At 28.5% G+C, this 10993-nt stretch overlaps 1 protein-coding gene and 1 long non-coding RNA gene across 2 annotated transcripts; one reads left to right on the forward strand and one right to left on the reverse strand.

Annotated features, from left to right (window-relative positions):
* Window positions 1-1221: 1221 nt before the first annotated feature.
* On the forward strand, window positions 1222-4155 carry LOC133029276 (uncharacterized). Its single transcript, XR_009683429.1, has 4 exons — window positions 1222-3167; window positions 3303-3466; window positions 3549-3666; window positions 3749-4155. It is a non-coding gene; the product is annotated as an uncharacterized LOC133029276 (long non-coding RNA).
* Window positions 4156-5031: 876 nt separating this feature from the next.
* Window positions 5032-6823, reverse strand: LOC115697060 (uncharacterized). Its single transcript, XM_030623971.2, has 2 exons — window positions 6332-6823; window positions 5032-5252 (listed from the first exon to the last, which is right to left on the reverse strand). The coding sequence occupies exons 1-2, from the start codon at window positions 6758-6760 to the stop codon at window positions 5178-5180; spliced, it is 504 nt and encodes a 167-aa protein (XP_030479831.1). The 5' UTR covers window positions 6761-6823; the 3' UTR covers window positions 5032-5177.
* Between the last annotated feature and the right edge of the window lie 4170 nt (window positions 6824-10993).

The following is a 10993-nucleotide window of genomic DNA, read 5'->3' on the forward strand; positions in this document are numbered from 1 at the left end:
GCCCTATAGCTTACGTCGTTTGTTTGCTACCATCTTAGTATACTGTAAACCTACTAACCCTAAAGAGTTGTGGGAAAAATTTGAACAACCAATGTCTGAAGATTATTATACTATAACGAACACTCCATCTACAATCAGAACTCATGTTCTAAATCACATTAAATTTATTCTAGAATCAATGGGAAAAGATATCAATGATTATAACTTAGTTGATAATTACATAACTGATAACGAAATTGATAAACAATATAAAGAGATTAATGAACAATTAGCAATTGTTGTTAGCAAAGAAGATATATTAGCTGCTAATTTATTAAATTTGAAACAGAAAAATGCATTCGACTTAATATTAAATACAATTTTCAACAATCAAATTGGCCTTTTCTTCATTGATGGCCCTGGAGGAACGGGAAAAACTTTCTTATATAAGACTATTTTGGCTGCAGTTCGTTCAAAAAAAATAATAGCTTTAGCTGTTGCATCTTCAGGTATTGCAGCTTCTATTTTACCTGGTGGTCGAACAGCTCATTCTCTATTTAAAATACCCCTTCACTTAGATAATTATAGTTCTTGTTCAGTTAGTAAACAATCAGGTTTAAGTAAATTATTACAACTAACAAAACTTATTATTTGGGATGAGGCACCAATGTCAAACAAAGAAGCTATTGAAGCTTTAAACTATATGTTAAAAGACATAAATAATTCCACTCTTCCTTTTGGTGGTAAAGTTATAGTTTTTGGAGGTGATTTCCGTCAAGTATTACCTATTGTTCCTAAAGGTACAAGAGAACAAATGATTAATGCAAGTTTAGTAAAATCTGAGTTATTGCCCTTATTTACTAAAATTACATTAACAGACAATATGCGGGCCAAACAAGATCCCTTATTTAGCAATTATTTATTAAATATTGGCAATAGAACCGAGCCAACTATAGATGGAAAGATACAACTACTCTCATCGATGATTTTACCTTATGAGGATGATGATACTTCGCTAAATAACTTAATAGATTTCGTATTTCCAGATATTAATAACTACACAGAAAATATGAATACAATACTCAATCGCGTGATTTTAACTCCGAAAAACGAGTATGTTGACCATATTAATAAAATTCTCATTAATCGATTTCCGGGTAACTCCATAAAATATTATAGTTTTGATGAAACCGTAGATAAAAATGAACAGGGAGTACAAGAAGACTTCATGAATAGCTTAACACCAAGTGGATTCCCTGCCCATGAATTAACGCTAAAATTAAATTGTCCAATTATATTACTTCGTAATATTAATACTTCTGAAGGATTATGTAATGGAACACGTCTAATATGTCGACAATTTGGCTCTAATATTATTGATGCTGAAATAGTTACTGGTGATCATTGTGGAAAGAGAATTTTTTTACCCAGAATACCTTTTACTCCATTGGAAAATGAAAAAAATATATTCCCATTTAAACGCACTCAGTTTCCCATTAGATTAAGTTTTGCTATGACTATTAACAAAGTTCAAGGACAAACGTTAGATTCTGTTGGTGTATTCTTACCAGAGCCTGTTTTCTCTCATGGACAATTATATGTTGCTCTATCTAGAGCAAAAACTTTATCAGCTTTAAGAGTTCTCATTAGACCACCATCAGGCAACGAAGCTGACAATAATCATACCTTGAACATTGTTTATGAAGAAATCTTATTATTAAGCAATACTATATAAAAGTTCTTATGTATGATTCTCTTCTTATACATCTTTTCACTGTTTATTATCAATATTGATTATATATTTTAATTTAACTTATTACTGTTATTTCTTTTTACAGATCAAAGATGAATCCTCAGTATAAATTACTACGAGAAATTACACCATCTACTAGAGGATGGATAGCAAAAGTTACTGTTATTGAAAAACTTATCCCACGTATCTCTTGCAATGGAGTATTGTACCAACGTATAATTCTTGCTGATATTGAGGTATATTTATTAGAACTCATAAATCTATATAAGCTATATAAATTGAATGTAAATTTTGTTTCAGCTATATAAGATTATTAATTAATTAGCTATAAAATCTCTACAAAAAATACTTTCTGACATCATTCTCTATATTTCTGATTCATTATAAATAGAAAAATCGTATACAAGCTACTTTGTATGGCAATGCAATCCATCATTTCGGAGATACCTTAAATGTTTCACAAGTCTACTTAATTTCCAATGCTTATATAAAGCCAGTACAAGAAGAGTTTAGAATTGTTGACAACCAATTTGAATGGAGCCTCAATACTTCTACATCAATTGAGGAAACTACTGACGAAAACCAATGGAATTTTGAAGATCTCTACAACTTGTATTATCTTGATCAACTAGATGCCTACGTTGATACAAAAACTTCTGTTGGTAATATTTATATAATTTTAATTTTTCATAATCATTATTATTGTCAAATTACTAATGATATTGTTTTCAATGTTAATTACAGATATTGTTGCAGTTGTATTAAGTGCTGATCCAATAAAAAAATCCACACAAAGTCTGGACCTGCAAATATTCAAGAATTTCTCCTTGTTGATCAAAGGTTTAAAACTAATATGTTTTATAGTTTTAAAAAATTACTGCATATGTTATGTTAATTTTTAACAAAATATATTTGTGCAGCTTGCAACCCAAAACTTTAACTATGTGGGATGAACTAACTGAGACCGTTGGAAAAACAATATGTGAAATTCTTCCACAAAATCCTATTATAATAGGAACACGCCTGAAAGTTGTTTCACACAACGGTTAGAATTATTTCAACTAATTATTTAGTATTATTAAAAGACATCTTATAATATATTTTTTTTAACAATTCAATAGGTATATCTTTATCATCCAAACAACAAAGTTCATTTATTATTAATCTTACAAATATTCCACAAATAAATGAGCTTCGTCAATGGTAAACTAATTCATACTTATTTTTTATAAATTATTCTTTATTACACTTATCTATAAATAATTCTTATATATCTGATAATTTAATCCTATAAATTAATAGGAGCATTAACAATGAAGAATACATTGCTGCCATTATCAATGAGAAAAGACTCTTCCCAAGTCAAACTGTTCTAAGAACTCCTCAATATAATAATATCATTACTATTAATGGCATTCAAAATCTTCCACAAGAGGTACGTACAATATTTTTATTTAACTTTTAATTAACTAATTAGTTTCTTTTCTCGGTATTTATAGTGCTTATAATTATTTTTGGCTTTACATAATATTATATACTTTATTTCAATAACTATATTATGCTTTATTAGCAAACTACTTTTTGGATAAATGCATCAATCTCCATCAAGAATTTAAGACAACCCTTCTGGTACATGACTTGCATAAAATGCCGCCAGAAAGCAGATCTTGACAATCAAACATCATGTTTTAACTGCTACAACTGCAACGAATCATCTGTTGAGACAATTCCAAGGTTCATATTAACTCAATTAAGCACAAATCTTACTATCATAATTTGTGATTTAAATAAATTTATTTGTATTTGAATTTATTAGGTGCCGCTTTCAAGCTCAACTAACAGACCACACAGGCTCACTAATAGCAACGTTCTTCGGCGAAAATGCAGAAAAGATGTTAAATTGTACCGCACAAGAGCTTATTCACATCCCAAGTGTAATTTGTACTACTTAAATTCATTTACTTCATTAACGTACATTAATATTATTATCTTTCTCAATGATATTATTAATAACAGGATCAAAACATATCATCGGTTGCAAGGCTTTCTACAGTGAGTAAATTTTTTATTTACTTAAAAGCAAGAGCGGATGCATATAGTGGTGGGAGTCAAACCAAATACAATGTTATCTCACTGCTCGAAAGTGATAGTGAATCAAGCACTTCAAATACTACGAATGATACTTGAAGTATCTGCAAAATAATATAAATAAATATATAAATTATGTACAAATATTATAAATACTATGTAAAATATATTTAAATAATAAACATCTTATGTAGGACACGTTATATATGTAATTAAAACGCTTAGCATTAAGTAACTAGCTTATAATTATTATTGTATAATATAATATATATTTACACTTTTTAACTTCATTTGAAAATATTAAATCTTAATTTCACATTTTATATTTTATCACAATTAATTAAGCATTAAAAATGAAGATAAAAAATTCAAATGAAAAGTTTAACACGTGCAATTGCACGTGGAAACTCACTAGTATTAATAAAATATAACTATTGTTATTCCAACCAAAATATAAAATATTATAAATAGTTCGAACTCGTTAATTCTGATGCTTATCTTTTTCTTAAATTATTGTATTAAATGCTTTTGGTGCACTACATGTGGAGACTTGATGAAATTGAAATAACGCTTTTTGGAGTAATATAAAAAATTGAAACATGATGTATAGAAGAATTGTTCATAGTAGGAAAAAGCATGTTAGCCAACAAGATGTTTCTTGGTTCATCACTTCTCTTGACAATTTTGTAAGGGTTGCTCTCTTTTATGTCATGTTTACTTAAAAAAAAAATAGAAATGAATAGTATGGTATTGATTCTCATACAATTGTTTACTAAATTTTAAAAACAAAAAAAAAACTAGTAGAATCTACATAAATTAAAAAAAAAAAACAAAACAAAAATTCTCCCCGATTTTTATAAGAAATATCTTTCCCTTTCCTTACTTAATTTATTTTAATTTTAATTTTATTAATTAAAAATAAAAAAGACAAATATACCCCTTAAAAATCCATAAACAGAAAATAATTATATGTTTTAATAATAACAATTTTATTAAATTAAAATATTCCGATTACTTTTCCTATGTAAACAAAATAATATAATTCTGATTTTTTTCTTTCTCCTATTAATTATTCTGATTTCAATTAGAGTTTAATAAACGCACCATTAATCTTTTAGACTAGTTTGATGCAATCTCAGCTTAATTAGAACAACTGTATTGTAAAAAAAGTACAAATTTTAAAATATGGTAAGTTATTAAGATTCTAATCATAATATTTCAATCTAATTTATTATACATATATTTCAAATAAAAGACATTAATTATCAAATGGTCCGTACAAATGTCATTATTATTATTATTATTATTATTATTATTATTATTATTAAAGGCTAAGAAATGAAATGTATCCTTTAATTTAAAAAATGGCAACAAGTTCAGCTTCTCCCAACACATGCCCTTCTATTGCCTCCAACAGCTTGTCCTTCGTAACCTAATTAATAACCATAATGATAATACACAAAACAAAAAACATTCAATCTCTTCACTCATAAATTAAAACCAGTAACCAAATCAATTAAATCCTAATTTTTTTTAATTAAACTGATGTAATTATAATAGGGCGCTTACACATTTTTCAAATTTTTTGAATATATAATTTCAAAAAAAAAAAAAAAAATCTACTTTATAAATAAAAAACAAACATGAACATATATATTTCTTTATTATACATCTAATTTAACTAATTAATAAAAGTGTACTGCTCATTGAGAAATTATACACATATATTTCTCTATTTTACAACCGAAAACTTAAAACCAATTTCTAAAGCTGGATAGACAAAAATTTAAATTATCTGCTTATTATTAACAAATATTAAAATCAGCTCTATTTTGTATTATTTTAAAAAATTAAATTGGGAACTTTTAAAAAAAAAAACATACAGTATTTACCCAAATTTTCATAATTTAAAATAAACACCCTAACACTTGCAATAAGATCACTTACCAAATATGAAATACGAAAAAAGGATCACCTACCAAAACTCTAAAACAATAAATATATATTTATAACTTATATTGATATATATATTGTATATAAAATATGACATCTAATATTTTTAAGTCTAATTATATATTAAATTATAGTCATCCAACTAAATAAAGTATTTCTAGTATATTTATTGATTTAATTTAAATTTATCTTTGTTCCCAAAAAAAAAAATTGAATTTATCTAATATTCAAACTCAGTATGTATGGGATCAGATTGTAATTAAATTAAATCCATTAACCTGATGTAATGAAATTTTAAGTTTAATCGCATTTTTTTTATTTAACTTTAAAAGTATATTATTAATTAACTGAATATTCTTTATACACACAACTCATCAATTGAAAATGCAACGATTGAGTACCATATCTCACTTAAAAAAAAATTCAAAAGAACAAAATTTTAAACCCCATTTCAAAAAAAAAAAACAAAAAATACAAAACATCAACTAGTTATATATTTATATAAAAATATATATAAATATATAAGTATATGTTTATATGAGGAATATATATGTATACCTTGTTGCCAAGATGAACTAGATCATCCAAAGCATAAAGCTTAAACTCAAAGCGATGAGCATCACTATGAGGCACCTTAGGTCCACGCCACCCAGGAAGTTTGGAATCGTTATAACCCTCTTGAACCGACGCATAGTCTTCTCCGGCTTCCCCTTCCTTACCGGAGAACCCCTCGGGGAGGCCCTTGAGGGTGGGTGGAATGTTGGCCACCACCCAAACCACCCAAGGCACAATAGGGTCACTTGGCTCAGGTGCGTCTATGTCCTGAACCACTAAGGCCAAGCTCTTAGTCCCTTGAGGAATATTGTACCACTCTAATGGTGGAGACAAGTTCTTCTGCGCTCCTTGCCCTTCTTCTGTGTATTTTCTTGGTAATTTTCCTTCGTTGCTTATTTTTGGTGACACCAAACGAAACTCTTCGCTCGCCATGATTAAAATTATTAATGGGATTAATTGGGTTTATTATGTATGGATGATAATGATAGAGGTTTGTGGAACTTTATTTATAGAGGTGGTGGTTTTTGGGGTACGTGGGGGTTTGACACGTGGTTGTGGAGAAGTTTGACGGTGGCATGAGAAGGTTCAAGAGTCATTATTAGTTTGTGACACGTGGATTCATACGTGGCAGATAGGTAGATGGTTTTGACTTAGATAAGCACTCCGAAGAGTTTAATGAAGGCAATCTCCTCTTGTGATATAGTATCATTGTAACAAGTAAATGATTTTAAATGTAAAATAATTTAATTTGAAAATATTCAATATAAACTTATTTTGTGTTAATTTTCATATTTAATCAAAATTTGTGGTTTTCATTTCAATATGTATTTGTGGGCTTCAGTATCTATTTATTGGATCCTCACGGCAAGAGTCCAAGTTGCAAGCCCATTTCCATTTCATTGGGCCTAAGCTAAGTCATCCCACAACCAAAACTTTTCCTTATGGTGTAGTGAAAAAACAACAATTTGATACGTGACTATTAATTGGTCGAAATTTAAATTTACCAAAATACAAGAAAAAGTAAATGTAGTTTTCCCACAAGTAGAATTTATTAAGCAATTTTTTCTATATTTTATATCAAATTTTAAATGATTTTTTAGTATGTATTAAACTTAGCACATATTTTTGTATTGAAACTATGCTAAAACTAATACACTACTTTTATATCACTGAATTAGAGATGGAACTAGAGTAAAATCTCCCTACAAATTAAGAAAATAAATACAATTAATAAAGAATAAATATTGCATGTGTGGTGTTTTTTATTATTAGTGTAGTAGTAAGGTATTTTGAATAGGGGTGCTGGTTTGGTACAAACTTTCATATTTTTTTGAACCAAACCAGTATAACGATCTTTTGAATATTGGAAACTAAACCAAACTAATAAATTTCTCAAACAGGATACCCCAGTGATGTCTTTTGACATAGTCCGTTCTGTTTCTCTGTGATTTTGTTTCCAATTCTATTGTCCTGCCTCCAGCCCCTCTCTACCAATCGTCTTTCTCTCTATTTTCATTCTTTATCATTATGGCTTCTTCCAGTCGCACACCCCATGAGATAGAGGACATCTGTGCCAATCTCAGCCTCGAAGAAGAAGAAGAAGATGTCAAAACCCTTGGACAACATCTCAAAACAGTTGAAGAACGAGTCGATACCAGATGGTGTTTAGTTGGTACTTTCGCCCAGGATCACCAAATGGATTTTGACACCATACAGCACCAACTTGCATCATTGTGGAAACCAGGTATGGGTATGTTCTGCAAAGAATTAGGCCTAAACAGATATTTATTCCAATTTTACCATGACGTTGATATAAACAGAGTTATCGATGGCAGTGTTAGACATTTATTTGTATAGACTAAAACATACATGATTCTGAATAAAGTGCGGAATTAATAAATCATATATGCACTATAATTTAAGGATCGAAATACCTCCAGCCATTGAATCTTTGAGCTTTAGTCCCACATAAGCATGATCTGCAAAAGAAACCGATTGATGTGGGTAATCGGGCTTCCTCGCTCTCTCAACTCTCTTTAAATGGAATTTGCTGTTATGAACAGAATGAGTGAGGAGCTCGGGGACCGAGACCCTATATTTATAGGTGAGATACTCCATCAGTATCTGTGACCACATTAATTGTCAGAATATTTTGACAATTAATTCAGGAAATCAAATCAGGTAATGAATATAGAAATCTGACCATATATAGAATATTATATAATTGATTTTGTCCAGATTCAATGAATATAAAATATTCATTTATCAGAAAATTAATTATTTATTTATTTCCTTAAATAGAAATTTATTTCTTTAAATAGAAATATATTTCCTTAATAAAAAATATTCTTATATTCTCCCACTTGGTCAGCATTTAGACTAAAACATTCAAACCCAAACGTTCCTCATTATATAATAAACATACGAATCATAGCGACATTTCCTCATTATAAGTCGAGTATTATCTTCCATGTATTACAATATATTTATTATATAACAATGTACTTTATGTGGCAATGTACTTAAGCGAATAAACCCTAACCCTTATGTTTATTCAAGTCCTCTTACGATAATTTTCTTAGATGAAATTAAGGTGCACATAAATATGAGAAAATATCGAAATTAGAGTTTCATTGAATAATTTTTGGTTGTACAAATAAAAAACTGCATATGGGTTAACTGAATCCCATATTTACTTTATGATCCTTGAATTTGTGTTGCGGCATGCCTTTAGTCAAGGATATGCGATTACCCAATTCAGTTTGCGTGATTAATGACCACTTATCACGCCTTTTTATGACTAAATACTTAATGTCGATATGCTAGCTTCGACCAGTACTTTATAGTTATTAGCCATAAATATTGTAGCTGAATTTATCGCAAAATTTTCTTAATGGCCTAATGAAACTGTAATTCTGAACTCTAGGCCTACTATGAAACTCTATAATACATCATACGAGATGTATCCTCAAAACAATAAATGAATCTGACTTCTATAGTGGAAATAACAATCAAGATTCTCTACAATATAACTTACTGGTAATCTTAAGGTTGTAATAAAATATTGATTTACGTGAATCAATATAACCAGTGAAGTGTGGAAGAATCTAATTGGTTAACTATACTTCTAGATGGTCAATTTATGTTAACAAATATGTATGATTATAATTTTTAGTATCTTAAAGACACCTCATCACTTTGTATGAAGAATAAAGTGGTCTTAACTTTAGTTATTCTGATACTACTTACCGATCCTGAAACAAATGTAATGCAAAGTCTTATTCAGACTCTTAGGCATACATTAGGCTTCTAAAATAGAAGCAAATGAATGTTCTTAATTTATTCTCACTCCAGATCATTTTTCAGATGCTGGTTCGAGTTGAATTTATCACACTTAAAGATAAAAGTTATATCAGATGAATAATACATAATTTTATTTAATCAGAGATGCTGTGGCTACTCTCTAATTAATTAAAATTATATATATTATTTATATTCCTTATCTCAAAATAATAATTTGAGATATGAATTATTTCAACTTATATAGAAAACTTTTATCATTATTTGCAAGTAACATATTGTCTATGTATAAAACAAATATTACTCCCACTAACCTTCTGGTATATAATTATTTCCATAATTCTCTTTTCAAACCTAAAGGAAAAGATGATATAATACCAATTTGTGAGATGTTTGTTTTAATCTATAGGTAGACACTTTAAGCTTGCATATGTTCACCACTTATTAGAGGAAAATCTTTATGGCAGTCTGTATACCTTCTCCTCTAGTTCACTGTTTGGAATTGATTAATGAATTAAAACAAGCAACAAATGCCAAGGTCTATAATAGAATCTTTTATAAAAACAAGTGAGAATGTAAATCTCATTTATTACTGATTCTTATTTCAAAATGAACTTCTTAGCAATGAATATTCTTTTATATCTTTATGTTTCTCAATGTTTCCTAATGAATATTATTGGTGAAAAAATTTATGCTTAATTAATGTTCTCCACCCCATTAGACAACTTTACTAAAGATAAACTTTATTGCTCTTTAAGATATTCATTTCTTCATTCATGGCATGTTGTACTACAACTTCAATTCTTTATCATTCTATAATTTAATTTGTGTCTCAAATTAATATTGTAGTTGAACTCTTATTGTACAAAATGTAATCACTAGAAAACATTGATCTTATTGTTCTAATAAGTCATCTTAAGGATGGACCAACAAACTCTTAAAAGAGCAAATGTTTCAATATGCATGTTATTTTAGAAATTATAAGCAATTACTAAATAACATAACTTATTAGAATTTTATCAATGACTTGTAGACTATTAATGATTAGTTATGAATTCTCAATAACCATTAACCTTAAGGGTTGTTGTACTAAATCATAATTAATCTAATACTTGAGGTGGAAGTTTGAGAAAATATGAATGATTTTTCTCAGAAACTAGGTTCCTAGATTGATCACTCCCACTGATCAAGTCAATTCTTAATTCCACAGTTCTAGTGTTGTGAGATGGATAATAAAATATGTAACCCTTAAACCTTATAGCTTTTCAAATGAAATATGCTCATTTATGGTTTAGGACCCAGATCTTTTCTTTGACAATTGTACTCTAACTATATATGGGTATTTATAAAATGTGTACATGTCAT

The sequence above is a fragment of the Cannabis sativa genome, chromosome 7, assembly GCF_029168945.1.
Source record: "Cannabis sativa cultivar Pink pepper isolate KNU-18-1 chromosome 7, ASM2916894v1, whole genome shotgun sequence".
NCBI lineage: Eukaryota > Viridiplantae > Streptophyta > Magnoliopsida > Rosales > Cannabaceae > Cannabis > Cannabis sativa.

What these genes read in the sequence shown, in the direction of transcription:
- LOC115697060 (XM_030623971.2), bottom strand. Translation starts at nt 6,760, where the DNA reads ATGGCGAGCGAAGAGTTTCGTTTGGTGTCACCAAAAATAAGCAACGAA. An exon ending in TAGTTCATCTTGGCAACAAG is followed by an intron (nt 5,253 to 6,331) that starts GTATACATATAT and finishes GTTATTAATTAG; the next exon opens with GTTACGAAGGACAAGCTGTT.